General features: G+C 42.7%; 1 protein-coding gene across 3 annotated transcripts in view; it reads left to right on the top strand.

The window, feature by feature from the left end:
- Window positions 1-18,802, top strand: part of tdrkh (tudor and KH domain containing) — a 96,568-nt gene continuing 77,766 nt past the window's right edge. For all 3 annotated transcript variants that reach the window (XM_054736368.2, XM_054736369.2, XM_054736370.2), the window contains exons 1-3: window positions 1-542; window positions 4,859-5,008; window positions 5,083-5,174. In XM_054736368.2, the coding sequence (XP_054592343.2) occupies window positions 4,879-5,008; window positions 5,083-5,174 (222 nt within the window). In that variant the 5' untranslated portion in view covers window positions 1-542; window positions 4,859-4,878. The remainder of the gene's footprint in view (window positions 543-4,858; window positions 5,009-5,082; window positions 5,175-18,802) is intronic.

The following is an 18,802-nucleotide window of genomic DNA, read 5'->3' on the forward strand; positions in this document are numbered from 1 at the left end:
GCCCTTTAAGCTGTGCTGCGTTTTATTTCTTGTAGACTTTCAGTGTTTTATCTTTGCTTGTTTGTTTTTATTCATACAGCACTTTGGTTGAGAGTTGTGCATAAAATTATTAAAATGGTGGATTAGATTATTCTGTAGAGAGGAAACAAACTAGGGTTAAACAAATAAGAGAGTGGACATTAAATAAAAAAAACTGCCTATGAATCTGTATGAAAAACTTCCCTGGAAAATGCTGCAGAAGCTAGGGATACTTTTATGGATTATTGAGAATAAAAGGATAGTTAGAAGTGTGATTTATCAGAACCGTTGGAAACCATGATGTAATCAATTCGTCGGTAAAATAATCTAAAAGCGGTTGTATGACTTTTAAAAACTACTCGGCTTCCGTACAGCTGAAAGCTATAACGATCCACGTAGCTCCATATATGCCCGTGGCTGCATAACACCGGTGTTTTGCTGCTGTTGGTGGTTGCCCTCTTCCCGTTTCCGTCGGTGTCAGGCTGAACAACCACCGCTACCAAGTGTGGAGACCGGGCTTAGCGGTAAGTGTCCTTCACCGTACGATGGCCGTGTTTAAAACCCGTTAACCGGTGAGAGCACGCGCCGGGGCTGCGCGCGCTCGTCCACTAGCTTTAGCGGTCTACCTTGACCCGCTAGTCTAAGCTAGCTGTTCTGTTTGTGTCAGGAAGAAAAGATGTTAGCGACACCGGGGTTCGCTGTAGCTATAGACGGCCAAGTGGAGCCTGCAGAAGGGGCTGCAGTCCCGGAGGCGTCATCTCTAATCCTAGGATGCCCAGGGAAGGTCCCGCCCTTCTCGCCTCTGATTGGCGGGAGTGGCTCTCCTACGATTGGCTATTTCATGTAAGCGGAAGCTGTTTCCCTCGCTGCAGGTTTGTTTAAAGCCAGATCTTGAGAAGTTTTTGAAGAAAATGTGAACTAATCGCTATAACGTCCTTTCCTGTTTAGCAACAGACCAGTTTTATTTTAGTTTGTAAAAGAACCTGAAAAACGTCAAATGTGAACTTGTAATAAATCTTGTATTTTATCACCTGTTGGCTCTATTGGGGTTATCTTATTACCTAATTATTAGGCTATTTATTAGACTATCCTGCTTTAATAGGTTAAGCCTGTTTACAAGTTAGAGCATATCTCTCATCATCAGATTAAATGTATATCATTTAATCAAAAATTAGGCTAAAGCTGATTATGATGATTTCACCAGTTTTCATTATTCTAGAGAAGAAACAGACCTGATGCACACAGCTGGGCAGAATAGGGCAGTTTTATTACATTTCATAACCAGGTAAGGCACACATGTTTATCCAATGTACGCTAATGCTTCAGACTAGAGCTGGACCATATGGCTTAAAATCAATTTCACGATATATTGAGGATTTAACCTCGATAACGATAAATGGACGATAGCTACAGGTATGCGCAGAAACAAAAGTTGTCCAATAGACGGGGCTGTCACATGTATTAAGTTGAGTTACATTGGCCTTGTTCCAGATGAGCCAGTTCTGCACAGATTCGATCACCGGTGATCGGCGCTCAGTGCATGCCAGTTAGATTTGTGTCCGACTTAACGCCAACGGCTCTGACGTCATGCATACGTAGGCAACGATATCCTCGTGAGATCAAAGCGGCTGCAGATTTTGGAGCAAGGTGCTGCACTTGCTCTCCACCGGCTGCAAAACCTAGGGCATGACGGGAAACACCTGGCGCTCATCTGATCTAAGATCTGATTGGTTCACATTCTGATCCAAACATCCGGTGTTAGAACATGACATGTTATTTGGTCACGTGTATTCTGTAAATCATGTTACGTTGATGATATAGGGCTGCAACTAACGATTATTTTCATAATCGATTAATCTGTTGATTATTTTTTTGATTAATCGATTAATCGGTTTGTTATTGTTTAGCTATTTAACCTATACAAGTGATGAATACATTTCAGTTCAGAAAAAGAAAAACAGGAGAATTGTGCAGTTGACTGCAATCTATTTTATTGCACATGAACACAGTCAGCGGTGTAAAATGAGCTAAACAGTGCAAAATATCAGTCCAAAATAATTTTATGGCATCAAAATATAAGAGGTAAATTCCATAAAAAATAATCTAGAATCTAGAATAGAGTTTGTAAGTGGTATGCATTGCTGGGGGGTGAGTGTCTTGTTCCCCATGTAGTTGTCCATCGTTGCTTGTTTTTTTTCTGCATGAGAAACACAAATAGACTGAAATAAGTACACATATAAAATAAAGCAGCACACACACTACAACACTAAATCAATATTATATTATTTGAATTAATTAACAATATACAGTGATTATTTATTTTGACAAAAATGTGTTGTGAGGCGTTTTACAGCGTTAGACAGTAAAACAGCCTTTTAATAGTAAAAAAATGACTTTTTCTGAATTTCTCCTGTATTTAAAAATTGAAAGCGTACAACTATGCCGCGTTATATTCACCTGGACACAGCTCGTCTGTATATTTTTCACCGCGGAGTTGTCCTTTTTTGAAAGAGGAACATAGTTTTGGGTTTGTGCCGTTTTTCTCTTAACGAGAACATTCTTATAAACAGACGTGCTAAATTTGGCAAGCGCATGATACACAACACAGAGGAGATTCACGATTGCATCTAGTCAATCAGAAGTAGAACACCGTAGACTGACGCAGCAAAAAAACATGTTTAACATCCACTATAACGAACTCAGCTCCCAAATTTGATCTGTGTTAGCTTGTTTATTTTCTGTTACTTACCGGGCTGGCTCTTCCTCTGCTGCATCAGCCCCCACGTTTTCGTCTCAAATGTTCACATAGGGACGTTGTGCTTCCGTGCCATGCTAGATGGTTTTTGCATATTTTGTAGGTCACCCGTCTTTTCATGGCATCTAGAGTGAAGTGCTCCCATACTTGTGAGGTTTTTGTCCGGGGTTTCTCTTGTTTTGTCGCTTCTATTTTTCTTCCGTATTTCTTCTTGTTCCGCCATCTCTCACAGCAAGATGCGCGTCAGTAACGTGTTACGTCATGAAAACCGAGGGCACTTATTGGCTCGTTTCTTCTTCTGCGGCTCCACTGGTAGATCAGTGGCTCATTACTGCCACACACTGGGGGCAAATTTAACATATTGTAAGCGTTGTCAGATTGTGGTAAAAATAGACTTTATGCGGTAAAATGTGATTATTAAACAACTAATCGATGACTAAAAAAGTTGTTAACTTCTTTAATAATCGATTATAATCGATTAAATTGATTAGTTGTTTCAGCTCTAGATGACAACTATATAGGCCATAAAGAGAAATGCGATTTGTGTTATTTTGTCACGTTTCGCACACTAAACCTACAGCTGATAACCTTTACTTATTATTACAGTCGTATCTCCATATACAATATATGATATCCACAAGCACGTGAGGATGTGTTTCTGTTGCAAACAGACACCAAATTTAAAATGACAAATTAAACAAATATGAACGCTAGCGCGATATCTTCATCCATCGTCACCCGCGAGCTACACATGTAGGGAAATCTGTCCGACTTAAACGTCGGCTTTCAGCCACTCCCCCTGCTGCGTCCGTCTGCTCTCGTCTCTTTTCCAGGTGAGGCGCTGCTCAACTCGAACACGGCCATTTTTACGTGACTCAAGGTGGTACAGCTTCTTAAAGGGACACGAACGTTGCCAACCTACCTCTTTCATTTTTTTCATTATCATATCTATTGATATGGGAAAAATTATCTCAATAAGAGTCAGAAATTTCGATAACGTTAAATTTTCGATTTATTGACCAGCCCTAGTTCAGAGTCAAAAGATATGAAGTAAGTCCAACAGTTTAATAAATGCAGCAATATTAGAAATTCACACTTTTCAGGTTTTTATGAAACATAAAATGTTTTGTAAAACAAGACAGAATGTTTATTATAGCGCTAAGTTCTCATTTTCTTTACTAAACTCCCCAAAGCAGCTTTCTGCTGGTGGCAGAAGGACACAGTCAGCACTTAGGCTGGGGACAGCTGGTTTGCTGCTAGATGAAACAGCCAATTGTAGTAGAGCCTTTCTAGCCAATCAGAGGCGAGAAAGGCGGGATCTTCCTTGGACATCCTAGGATTCCAAATGACGTGCCCAGAGACCGCAGATTCAGGGTTCTACTGACTATGAGACAGCGCCCTCTAGAGGACGAGTGATCATTCCAGCTGTAGATTCTGAACATTCTTTAGTTTATTTTTTGTTTAAGCTTTATTTAACCAGATGAGTGGATAGAGAACTTGTTACTTCACACTGTTTACAGATCACCTCACGTTACTTTGGTTTTGGGTAAAGATTGAAAGTGCCGTGGGTCCCTGGCCCCCCACCAATCAAGTGTACCCACTGGAGCTGAGTTTTACTTTGACTTAGAAAAGAAAATCGCCTAAGCTGAGCCAAGTTTAGCTGAACTGAGCTACAGTGGGAATTAAGATAAAGTACCATTTGCCGCTGAGCTGAATTGATTTGGGACACAGGTCCCAGCGACAGAAGAGTTGAAAGGGACATGAATGGTTTGGTGGACATTTTCCTTCTCTGACTGAGGGACAGTTGGACTGCTTCTCAGACAGGACGATCTTGGAGACTGTGGTCTCTCTGCCCTAAGTTCAAGTGGCTTACTTTTTGACCTCTTGTAGGGATGGGTTGTCCATTTAACATGGGGCATAATGGTGCCTGGCTTCAGATCACTCTGGGACAAAGAACATTGATAGATGTAATCAGCAGACCTGCAGCCCTAATCCTGCATTGGTCTGGTAGACCTAAACAAGCTGAGCAGTTGAGAACTGTCACAGTCCAGGCACCAGTGTTGAGACTGACATCCTGTCCTCTAGGTTTTGGAGGACGTTTAAGCATGGATGCTGTTAAAGAAGGAGATAGGAGCAGCCTGACCTCAGGCCGAATGGTGGCCCTGGCTGCAGGACTTTCTCTTGGGGCCACAGTGGGCTACATGGTCTATCGCCACGTCCGTAGCTCCAGAACCTGTAAGTTTCTGCATTTAGCTATTTCTCTTGCCAACCCTGTGTTAACCACATCATATTATGATTACCATTAACAGGTCTGGAGTCCAGTACTGAGGAATTCAGCATGGTTCTACCTATTGATGTCTACAAGAATATCTTCAGGTGTCAGGCTATGTTCCTTGATATGGTAAGCAGATGTCACATGTCTCCATCACGTTCTGCTCCAGGACTCTGATGACCCTGTCGTTTCTTGGTCTTCAGTGGCAGCTATCCAAGCAATTTAAAGACAAGGTTCACTGAGAAACCATTTTTTTACTTCTTATTTTAGGAAATTATCCACAGAACACAGAACAGAAACAATTTTCAGAAGGATCACCCTTTATCACTTTCTAGATTGCATGAGAACAGAGTAAGAGGTACAACTCATAACTGGTTGAGCAGTTTTTTGATGGACAGAATGCAGTTTGTACCATTGGAAAATATGGACTCAGAACTATTGATACGGGGTCGGTGTTGGACCAAAAGCTTTTTCATTTGTAACGTTTCCAAAATATTACTGTTTATTTTATTTGCTAATGATACAAATATATAAACAAAATATACATTTTTTTGTAATCGAATAATAGATGAATCCATAGCATTTTACATAGATGTAAATAATACACAGTATTAAGTTCTTAAGAGTTGTTTTGGACCACCAACTCAACCGGAAAACTCATAAAAAATATAAAACAAACATTTGATCAAAAACAAAAAACAAACAACGCTCCAGATATCACATTATTCATTTGTTGCTCCATAAGTGACTTATGGCATATAATATAGGGCAACACATAAAAAAGCAAAGCTAAACTGTTGTTTATAATACAAAAGAAAGTTTCAAGAATTTGACAAGAAGTTAAAGCTGGAAAACAAACTAACAGTTTGTCTATTCAAAGTAAAATCTTGAAACTAAAAGATTTGGTTTACTATATTTTATTTACCAACATTATGTTACAAATATGATCAAAACCAATCTTTTTTCTTTAGTGATGAACTTACAATTGAAATAACCAGAGATGAATGATGATAAATGACCTGCACTTGTATAGGACTCCAAAGCGCTTTACACTACAGTGTATCATTCATCCATTCACACTAGGGTTGCAACAATTATACATTTTGGTGGTAATATTATAGTCTGAGAAATAGTCACGGTTTCACGATTACCACGATTATTTTACATGAATTGATTTCATATCTGTATTAACACACAAAAGTCACACACACACACACACACACACACACACACACACATTGTATAAATTATTGATAAAGTACATGATTACATTCAATAAAGGTTTTGAACCCCTGAAATATCTTTGTTCCTTTTCAGAGATTTAGCTTAGAAAAATTCACTCTACAGCTGATTTGCAATGTTGATGTTTTACCTCCACAAGTAACACAAGCCTGGAGGATTTCTGCTGTGCGGTGGAGTTGCTAGTGCTAACAGTTAGCCTCTACTAGCAGAGACATTCTCTGCTGTTTCCTGGATGCTAAGCCAATAACAGCCTTCCCCGTCATGAGTCAAGATGGGATGAATGTTCAGTGACAGTGTGACGTAGATGTTTAGTGTCTGAGGCTGGGTGGCTCTTAAAAGAGCTTTGACCTTGGAGTCAAAAGAGAAAATGGTTCCAAATGCTTGCTCACCGATTGGCCAAACCAGTAGGCAGCGGGCGAACTAACTAGATCAGGAAGTGATCCCTATACTTATTAAATGTTTACTAATTTAGACAAATCAGCGTTTGACAAGTTTTAAAGAGTGTTAGCAACGTCCTCAGAAAGTCACGCCTTCACTCAGATATTTAGCGGTTCATTCTCAGTGTGAAGTGGAAATGTTTTTACACATGTATGCGAAGTGAAGGTTAAAACCTTAATATTACTTCCAATAATGTATGGATATACTGATTTTAAACTGTTAAATCAATAATTACTGATCTGGTGTAGTTTAAGATCTGAAATGAATTGTTGCAGGAAACATATTCATTTTAACACACCATTGGTTAATGCACACATTATTCAGACACTTTGGATTTAACCAAGAGATGGTTACATGACACTTATACAATTAAAAAGTTTTAAAAAGTCATTTATGTCAGCCAGGGAAATAAACTTTATTCAGAGTGAAAGTGTAGAACGGCTTGTCTTCTGCATGGGCCTTGAGTTCCAGCAAAGATAATTGACCTAGAAAAAGCGCTTCTTTATTTGGTAACAAGGTTGTTGCAGTACCTTTCTGGATTAGAGACCAGGCTGTTAACCTCTGGCCATTGTGATGGAAATACTTGGCCTTTTTGGTACGTTACCCCCCCAAGGGCACGGGGTCACGGACAGAAGACCACAAGGCGTTGGACAACTCTAGAGGCCCTGAGGATGCAGCAGAGGAAGACAGAGTTAGTTCTCAGGCACCAGAGCAGCAGGAGTGAGGAAAACCAAACCCTCACACAGCAGATTAGTCAATAGATATTCCAATCAACAAATTGTAATCCCACTTGGCGAAACCCGCAGACAGGGACCACGATGACAAGGAAGCCAGAGCCATGAGGAGAAGCAGACTAGACCATAGCGAACCACAGCGATCCACAGTGAATGTAGAAGATGGGGATCCCCATAGAACGTCCAGAACTCCAGATGAACCTGAAGCCAGAACAGGAGGAAGCAGAAGCCAGGAGACAGTCAGAGAAGGCAGCAATGTCATTCCCAGGCAACGAGGACATCTGGCGAAACTCAGCAAAGCATCAAAACACACACACAGGGCATTTGACCACAGACCCTTACAAATGGAGCCCAGTGGGAAAGAACAAGTAGAAATAAGCACTAGGACTATATGTATCCTATATGTGCTATGTGTATGGAGATTATGTGAATGGAGGTCAGCTGAAAGATGTGGATGTAGTAAACCACATGCACTGAAAAGGTGCATAAACGAACAAAATAAACAAAACCCTATAATTAATGTAAGGGTAAAATGAAAGCTTTTGAAAGTAATTAATGGAATCAACAATGGAAGAGCAAATTAATCAAAAATTTAAATCAAAATCAAAGGAAAGTATAAAAGGTTAGTGACAAAGTCATCAATGGTAATCGATGTAATGGAACTGTGTAGGTATGTATATGTATGTGTCCTTAAAGAAAAACTTTTGAAAAATACATGGACGAACACAAGAAGTTAATCAGTGTTAGTAATCAAACCCTCTATTTGAATGTACCACAAAAGGAATTAATGGATTGGTATTATAAAAATGAAATATAAAATGAAAATGAAATCTGTTCATAAAATTTGTGAAAAATTTATAAAAACATATTTTGACTATCCAGAAACTGAAAATATAAGAAAATGAATTTGGATTCATCTTAACGGTTAGCAGATTTAACCACATTTCACTGTTATGAAACTAGTTGTCACAGATCTTGCCACAGAAGTCCCCCAGGGCTCTGAACTAGGACCTCATCTCTTTGCCACATACACCACCTCACTGGATGAGATCATTCGATCGCATGTCTTCTCCTACCACTGCTATGCCGACGACACCCAGCTCTATCTGTCATTGCCGCCAGATGACCTCACAGTCTCTGCGCAATATCTCAATCAAAAGTGATTCCCTATGTAGGAGTTGGTAAATTGAGTGCTTTAAGAGCTTAATATATTACCTCTACTTATGACCACTAAGCTGTGATACTCTATATTGTTGCAAGTTCCCACATGCCAAAAACAGTGGCAAAAGACAGAGTCAACAGGTGGGCCACAGAGATAAGATTGGACCCACACTGAAATACACTGAACTTGCTCCTGCGAGTAAAATCAGCCAGAAGACAAGAAGGAGGGGCCCAAATGAACAACACGCACCCAAGCTGGGACAGAGGAAGACCAACTGAAGATAAAGCATCTCAGAAGAGGACAAGCCCTCCATAGAAAGTTCTGGACTTTGGGGGGAGCTGAAGACCAGTTTACAAATGTGACATCATATGAGTTTGGCTGTCATGTGTTGAGCTAAGATAAGAAACTGACAAATGATCACATTGTTTTGCTGTCTCATGACTGTTTGAGTTATTGCTTGGCAATTGTTTAGAATAGTATAAAAGGAGCAGCTAGGAGTAGAGAGGACACAACAGTTGGGGCAGACAACAGTGGAGAGACAGAGCAGAGCTGAGATAGAAGAGGTCGGCCTCCGTCCGCTGGACAGGTCAGTCGTTGGGGAGAGAAGGAGAGAGTCGTACCTAGAGTTAGAGAGTGACAGGTTAGTGTTGACACAAGTCAGCCATTTATTCTCAGGAAGATTTTAGCATTAGCATCCTCCACAGGGGAAAGGTTAGTTTTATATTTGCTTATTTTTTGTATTTTGCAATTTTTGAAATACATTTTTGGAAAAAGAAACCTCATTCTTGATTCTTAAAGGTCCTTTTTAAAGGTTTGAGTGGGAGCCCCGATCCAAAACAATAGGAGAGGTAAGCATATTGTAATTACAGGTTCCTGAATTTTCAGGACTTGCTTTACGGTTTGTGACAGATTAAGAAAAAGAAACCTTAAGTAAAGAAGCTGGTCTTCTCCTCTCCCGTGAGTAACGAGATGTCTTAAGGATGATAAGCCAAAACATGAGTAGGTTAAATTGGGCTCTGTTTGCAAGTGTGAAAAAGTCTCCACCAGCGTGGGAAGGTTGGATTAATTAGATTAATTGATAAATCTATGTTAGCCTGATCAACTAACAAGAATCATTTTCTAGTTACCAGCCACCCACAAAGCTGACAGAGGCGCAAATTAATCCTAATATGACCCAAAGAATTGCCAGCATGGACGGCCCCCAGCTGAACTTCCGCCTCAGTATTTAAAACAATTAAATAACAGGAGAAATCAAAAGGGAAGTGTGCTATCACAAAAGAAATAGTACGGCATATCATTCTCACCTTAAAATACTGAATTCTAATTAGGGAGCCCAAACCAGGGTCTAATACAATAAAACTCACCGATGCCCCATGAACCCTGAGAAAGCAACGCAGTCTTATAAGTTCTAACGGAACCAGGTTTTAAAGGAACCGACAAACAGGACACACTCGCGACAATATAAAATATCAACCTGCTTGGTCTCTGGATGTTTAATCAGAAGATTCTAGGATTCTTTGTTTATTCAGGGATTGTAGAACACTTTGTCTTGATTCAGGAAAGAGTCAGGTTTATAAAAGTAAGAAATTATTTTACAAACAATTAAAACATGACAAGTTAACTAATATTCACTGTGATGAATGGATCTAGTTGGGTGAAATGTGATGTATGGTGCCTATGTGTGCATATGATGTTATCAGAACTTTTGTGTCTAGAAAAGCTGAGTTCTGGGTGTAAAAGGGAAAGAATTTGGTTTGCGTTAAGCTATGAGGTTGATTATTATCAAAAGGCATCAGACGCTATCTATGTGTCTACTTCACCCGTTTGGAGACCCCTGTTTGGACCCGAGATGTCAAGGAGCCGATGACCCCAATGCACGTGGTTCGTAGCAAAACCCTCGATGCGACCAAGTCAGTCCTGAGTTGCCTCCGGGACACAGGATAGATGAAGTTGGTTGTGTCTTAGAGCAGCTGTTTCTGAGTAGCTGTAGGAGCAAGTTGCTTTGTTCTGAAGGAACAAGTTTGTCTGTGTCAGCTTTGCAGCAACCTTGACGGCGGGTTAAAGAGACTCCACTACGGACGGCCGTTTCCGTAGCATCCTCTAGAACTGAGTCACCGTAAAGTGAGCTCTGTTTTTATGTTCTCATATTAATTTCTTAACAAATCAGAGCGTGCCATGTTAAGGGGTATTACCAAGACAACCTCAGAACACACTTCAATAATTCAAGCACAGATTAATGAAACATTACTATTATCCATATAACATTTGTTAATTTCATTTCATGAATGATCAACACATATAAGCTGAAGCAGTCCTCCTATTATAACAGTCCAGGCTTGGCACAGAAGGGCCTTGAGAAGGGAACGGTTTGTTGACACGTTGTTATCATGTGATCCAAGCTGCAGAGAGCCCGGGCTGATGGAACAGCAGGATTTGGCAGACTCCTGTCTCCATGTCGACCAGATACTAAAGGGGTCAAACTGTACTTGAAAACCGACCATTACTGGGCATTGCACCTATCTCTGGCTCCTTCCTTGGGTGTTGTGACTGATGACCAGCTGACTGTTAAATACCATGTTGTCTCTGTGGCTCGTTCATGCCGCTTTGCGCTGTATAACATATGAAAGATCAGACCGCACCCAACACAATTTTCCACCCAGCTCCTGGTGCAATCTACAGTCATCTCCCACCTCAACTACTGGTCTTCCAGCCTCGACTGTGAAACCTCTTGAAATGGTCCAGAATGCAGCGGCACGTCTGGTCTTCAACCAGCCTAAAAGAGCACATGTCACCCCTCTACACTAGCAAACAAGTCCTGGATGGTTCGACTTCCATCTACCTGAATCTTCTTGCAGGGTTTGTTGATTAAATATTAAAATGGCTTGCCGTACTAACTTGTAGCCAAATACAGGGGAAACGTAGAACAACACAATATGAACCATTGTTCTCTGGATTGTTCTAATATTACTGTTAAATCTGTTCAGTCACTAACGTAATCTGACTCCGTTGGAGCTAATCTAATCTCAGAGATGAAAAATTGGGAGTGTTGCTATTTTTTTCTGCCAGCTCTGCAGATGGACGAGCCATCGTTCTGAATTTCACTTTTAGCAGCTTTGGGAGTCTAAAATATCCCCTCACAGGAGACTTGAAGCACTTCTTAGGTGGAAACGGCGCGGTCCCGGTGGTTGTTGACGCTGGCCCGGCTGCGTGCCTTCGTACAGTTTCACTTTCCCTTTGGTTAGCTAATTTATTTATTGTTTTGCAGTGTTGGAGACGTCGTTACGATGGGTTAACTGCTGCGTTTCACACGTACATCAAACCGGTTCATCCTTGCAACCCTAATTCACACACATTCACCACCTGGTGGTAATGAGCTGCAATGTAGCCGCAGCTGCCCTGGGGCGCACTGACGGAGGCCAGGCTGCTGACCACAGGCACCACCGGTCCTTCTGCCCACCACCAGCAGGCAAGGCAGGTTTAGTGTCTTGCCCAAGGACACAACAGCAGAATTCTCTGTCCGGAGCTGGAATCAAACCTGCAACCTTCCAATTACTGGACAACCCGCTCAACCTCTTCAGCTACTGCTGCCCTATATCAGCTAGAACTGCTTGGAGCTAATTCCTCCCAACAGATCATTAGTGTTTAGATGCTCACATACTCGACTGGGGCCTCGTTTATCAAGCTAGCTTAAACACAAAACGGTGTCGGAAAACTGCGTAAGCAACTTTCCACGCAAACTTTGGGATTTATTGGAGAAAACTTAGCGGAAAAATGTGCGCAACTGTAAGTTGACTAAGGACCTGGCTTACACACATGTTGGACATGGAGAGCACCTGCAGTGCTGCTGCTGAGAAGATACAGTTATGAAATCCTGCAGCATCATCACCTGTACCGCTTCGTTTTCACACAGAACAAGACCCCCCACATGCACACGCACACACACACACACACACACACACACACACACACACACACACACACACACACACACACACACATACACACACACACACACACACACACACATACACACACACACACACACACACACACACACACACACACACACACACACACACACACACACACACACAGCCTGAAGCGCAGAATACGGAATGCAGAATATCAGCAGGGGGACAGATTGAGACAGGATGTCATGCGTCTGTGACAGTGTGTGTCCTGTCACTGTGACCCGATCGATCATGCACCCTGGCTACTTGGACAAGGGAGATCTCCGTTTGGGTGAGTGGTTAGCACGTGTGACTTTCACCTTGGAGTCTGGGAATCGAATCCCGATTGGACCATTTTTTTAAAATATCCACCACAGATCTCTCTGAAGAATTCACAACATTGACGGCTTCAGCAGCGCTGTGCCACTCCGTGGATTTTCTCTTATTTGTTAAAAGCACTTCCTTTCATTTCTCCACCTCACCCACAGGTACCTCAACTTCTGCTTTGAAATAGCGCTTCCTTGATCTGTCTTGATCTACAGTTGCCATGTCATTGGCGGAGCGCTGCAACAGCCGGCTTATGTATATGCATGAGATCCACAAGGCACTTTGCATTGACCATTTATGGCAGTAAGTGGGCGTGGTGAGGGCGGGGTGTGACTACAAAGCAGCTGAGAACCATTCTAGATAGTTTGTGATTTATGAAGCGGAGACTGCTTGCAGCTGTGCGTCCTCCATGTTTGATAGATCACACACCTGCTTGGCGTAAGTACATTATTTTTTCTTAGCTTAAGTACGGTTTTAGTAAGGATTCTACACAATGTTTGATAAATGAGACCCCTGGCCACTATTTCCTCAAAGACTTTGGATAGGAATGGAAAGTTAGATATTGGTCTATAATTCATTAGGTCATCTGGATCCAGAGAAGGTTTCTTGAGTATAGGTCTGATTACAGCAACTTTAAAGTCCTGCATACATATCCATTTACTAAGAATAGATTGATCATGTCTAAAATGAGGGCAGCAACCAAAGGGAATGCTTCTTTAAATGTGTGGCTCACTGAAGAAACATTTTTTAAATGACTATTTCTGATGATACTATCTCAGTGGCCTAGTGGTAGAGTGTCCGCCCTGGGTCTGGGAGATTGGGGTTCAAATCCTGGTTGGGTCATACCGAAGACTTTACAAATGGCACCCAATGCCTCCCTGCTTGACACTCAGCTGGGATTGGCTTGGGGTGTTAAACCACCAAATAGTTTCCAAGCGGTGCCACAGCTTCTCACCTCGGGGATGGGTAAAATGCAGATCTGAATTTCACCAGTGTGTGATAACTAATGGCTCTTTGACTTCATAATGGGTCACTGTGAGTTTTTCATGCAGGCAGAACATGAAAACAGTCTTCTACACCTATCTGCTTATTATGCTGCTTATAGAAAACAGACGGTGAAACTCTAGGAACTCAAAAGCCCAACGGATCTACGTAACTTTCCTTGACTCATCCATCTTGACTCACGACGGGGAAGGCTGTTGTTGGTTTAGCATCCAGGAAACAGCAGAGAACGTCTCTGCTAGTAGAAGCTAACTGTTAGCATAAGCAGCTCCACCACACAGCAGAACTTCTCTCTAAGCCCGGGCTAGTTTGGCATTATGTAGTATACAGAGGATAACAAGAGGTCTTTCATTACCTGTCCAATCTGAGCTCAGCTTAGTGTTCACTGTGGTCTTTTAATGTGTTATGTGGATGAGTGTGTGTGTGTGTGTGTGTGTGTGTGTGTGTGTGTGTGTGTGCGTGTGCGTGTGCGTGTGCGTGTGCGTGTGTGTGTGTGTGTGTGTGTGTGTGTGTGTGTGTGTGTGTGTGTGTGTGTGTGTGTGTGTGTGTGTGCGTGTGTGCGTGTGTGCCTGGGAATGGTTTGCGGATTGGGGGTGAAACTATTGCAAGTGTGGGAAAGGGAGGGAATGAGGGTTACACGGGTCATTTTAATCTGTTGAACACTTTGTGTTGCATCCTATGCAAACTGTAAGTCGCTTTGGATAAAAGCGTCTGCCAAATAAATAAACATAAAGTGCTATGTAAATAAAGTTTGATTTGATTTGAAGAGGTCTGAACACAGACAGCTGGTGTGATCAGCTCTGAAAAGCGTTGATGACAGTTTGCAGATTACATTTATTTTTCACGGATATCGGCCGCGGATTCCTCTTCCGTCGGCATTTTAGGAATCGAAACTAGGAATCCAAATAAAAAACTTTGAATGATTCCGGGAAATCTAACAGTTAGTCCCCGTTCCAATCGATGCTCGATGCCAACCCTACTGACGTGTTGCTACCAAATGTATAGTGTGAGCAGTGAGGTCTCACCCAAGCATCGGGTCGTGCTGTGTGAGAACATGATGCATGAACTTTGCTCTGCAAGGAAGTTGTACAGTTTGAGATGGAGCTGAATGGTTAGGGTTAAAGAGTCACAGAGTGTACGCCCGGCGTAGTAGAATCAATTTTATTCTTGAAGAGCCCATAAAGTTGTTACTGCTGAAGGATAAGGGAATAGATGACTCGTAGCTATGATTCTGTGCAGGTTTGGCAACTGTACTAAAAGGAATTTAGAATTATTCTTCTTTTCCTCAATTAGTGATGAAAAGTAGGCTGTTGTAGCTTGTTGAAGTGTGATTTTATAAAGCAGTACCCTATATTTTCAGAATACGTAGGACTCCTCCAGGTGTGTAGAGCACCAAGTTCTATCCAATTTTCAAGAGTTCTGTTTTTAAGAACGCAGTTTCGTCGTTGTTAGGTGTGGTTAGGATCCAAACACAGCTGGTTGAACTCCAGGAGTGGTCAGGAACAACAAAAGGAACAACAAGAGGAATAGCAACAGACAAAACGGCAAACAGAACAGAACAAGCAGGGTAGGAAAACAGGTAGGACGGGTAACGAGAGGCAGGTGAATTAAATTAACACTAACAAGACAAGACAATAGAGGCAGGGTTTCAGATCCTTACATTAAACTAGGTGGTTTGGTACTGGACCTCTGGGTGTAGTCGCGGTGGCTCAGCTGGGGTCTTGGTTGGAGCCTCTGGACTGGACAGCTGGAACCCACTGAGAGGCTCAGGTGGGTCGAGTTCATGCAGAGACACTAGTTGCCCACGCAGAACCCCTCTGACCCACAGCAGAGGACGAGGCAGCATCAGGGCAGCATTCATTGATGGGGACGTTGTCTGGGAGGATGAGGTGGTGACAGGGTGCAGGCATTCTGATCCATCAGAGGGACTGTGGGGGCATCAGGAAGAACTACACAGCACTGTGTGGTGGACGTTTTACTGTGCGAGCCTTCTCAAAGCGTTGGGAATGTATGACCAGCTTGGAACCGGCAAAGTGGGACCTGTCACCTTTAGGGGTGTGCCATCTAAGGTGCCTCACAATTGGATTCAATTTTGGTTCAGCGTCCTTTGATTTGATTATTAAACAATTATCATGATTACCATAATTACTACTATCATTGATGCATTCTCATGCCAGGGATTTGTCACACTTTTAAATTAATTCAGCATATGATCATTCAAGTTGCCAATAACGTTGTACTCCACTACCTCGTTTATATAAGACTGAACACATACCCAACATACACTCTAGCCACTTTATTGGGTACACCTTGCTAGTACTGGGTTGGACCCCCTTTTGCCTAATGGGCCCAAAGTGTGCCAAGAAAATGTCCCCCACACCATTACACCACCACCAGCAGCCTGAACCGTTGATACAAGGCAGGATGGATCCATGCTTTCATGTTGTTGACGCCAAATTCTGATCCTAACAACCTGAATGTCATCAACATTCCAATCATCTCTAGTCCACTTTAGGACAGCCTGTGTGAATTGTCCTGTTCTTCGCTGACAGTAGTGGCACCTGGTGTGATATTCTGCTGCTGTAGCCCATCTGCCTCAAGGTTCAACGTGTCGGGCATTCAAAGGTGCTTGTCTGCATACCTTGGTTGTGACTAGTGGTTATTTGAGTTACTGTTGCCTTTCTATCAGCCCTGACCAGTCTGGCCATTCTGCTCTGGCATCAAAAAGGCCTTTTCTCCCACAGAACTGCCGCTCAGTGGGTGTTTTCCCTTTTTCGGACCATTCTCTGTAAATCCTACAGATGGTTGTGCGTGACGATCCCAGAAGATCAGCAGTTTCTGAGATACCCAGACCAGCCCATCTGGCACCAACAACCACACCACGTTCAAAGTCACTTAAATCACCTTTCTTCCCCGTTCTGAAGCACGGTTTGAACTGCAGTGGATCATCTTGACCATGTCTACATGCCTAAATGCATTGAGTTGCCACCATGTGATTGGCTGATTAGTAATTTGCATTAACGAGCAGTTGGACAGGTGTACCTAATAAAGTGGCTCTTGAGTGTACTTTTATATGAAATCTGCAGATGAATCTGAATAATGAAAGTGAAAGTAAACACAGGCAGTCAGCTGAGAGTCTGCAAACCGGAGTGATGCAGAGACGCGAAGCTTCTTGTCTTTAAATCTGAAGCTTAGATCGGGAGAAGACGCCCCAACACCCACTTTATACCAGCATTGCATAATCTTGTTAATACCACATGACTGCACCACATTACCCCTTTTTTACCCTGTCCTGTCTGGCTGTGAAGCAGAATGGATGTCTGAATGCTGAGGACAAGCCTTGCAGTTTTATTCTTACAGGTGGAGCCTTATAGCTTCTGCAATAACACCACTCCTGATACCAAAACTTTATTAGAAATATGTCCGTTTTTTTTTAAATACCACCGAAGACAGAAGTGTAAGAGAAAGAGGGAGAGAGAAGGAAGAGGTGGGTTCACAAAAATAAACAGTAAATGAACAAGAATCTGCTTCTAGACCTGCTTAAAGAAAGAGAGAGAGAGAGAAAAGGGAACACACAAAATACAACAAAACCAAAACATCACTGCACCAACAACATGAGGATATATAAAAGGAACTTGTTTTGCTGAGAAACTCATGGTAATAATTCATGGTGCATTTAGTACCTACCACTGCCACCTCACAGGTGATGCGTTTCTCAAGTCCATCCTTGTGAGAGCAAAATGTGAGCAACCCGACAGATCCCAAATGACTTCCTGCCCCCAACATGGGAGCTGCAGATAGCAGGCAGACCGAGAACTGCCCACGGACAGAAAAAGTGGCAGTGGGGAGGGTAGGTGAATTGTAGCACCACAAGATGTCCCAGGAGAGAGGAGGAGTCCAAGACCCCACCTGACATATATATTCACACACAAACACAGTCAGACGCTCCCTCCCTCATGCTCACACATACGGCCTAAAGACTTACGTACATCATACAACCACTCACGCTCCCCATACACACCCTACTCACTCTGGTCCTGGTACTGCTGCACAGGGGGCACAACTGTTCCCGCACACCAGAGCTAGGGCCGTTCTGTTGGAGCAATGATGAGCAGGCAGCCCCGCCCAACACAGAGCAAAGCGGCACACCGCCTCAGACCCCAACCAGACGACCAGCTCCCACTCCTATCCTCCAGCCCCGGACAGCTAACGAAGAACAGAGGTGTGATAAGACCTCTAGTCTTCCTCTGCCTGCTCCAGTGTTGTGTTGATGCATGTTGTTAAAGTGCATTCTGTGGTTGGAGGGGCAGTGCAGGCATCATCTGGCCTACACCAGCTGACACCACCATACAACCCCGCCTACCCCCAGAACCCTCAGCGTCTAGGTGCACCGGCAATCGGGGTGAGGCTGAGAGGTCCTCACAGGCTGACCACTTATAAATGCTGCCTCGCTTTGCAGCAAAGTAGCACCCTAACCCTAAACAGGCTGGAGTTGCAGGAAAGTTTTGTTAATCCATCCTTGATTGTTGGCTGGTTAGGAGGTACAACCACTGGTTTCTTCTTTGCATCTAACCTGAGATGGAAACAAGTTAGGTGCTATTGTTACAGTTGTGCTTTATTTTAATTTTACACAACTTTCCTTCATCCTGACGAGTGAATCCCACATTCAGGGGCTACAGATAATAATAAACAAGCTTGCTGCTTTTTTATTTTGCTGGTCTGTTTTCTAAAGTGTCCGAGTGGCGTGCCTGGATGAGTGTAGGTATATTGTCTTATTGATGGGTTTTGTATTCTCAACCTGTCTTTAATATCTGAGTCTGTCTTAACGGGGTTGAGAGCTTTGGATGCTCCTTCTCGGGAAGTTGATACCACTGAAGTGGATTTGTCAAGATCAACATTCAC

Source organism: Nothobranchius furzeri, chromosome 16 (assembly GCF_043380555.1).
Source record: "Nothobranchius furzeri strain GRZ-AD chromosome 16, NfurGRZ-RIMD1, whole genome shotgun sequence".
NCBI lineage: Eukaryota > Metazoa > Chordata > Actinopteri > Cyprinodontiformes > Nothobranchiidae > Nothobranchius > Nothobranchius furzeri.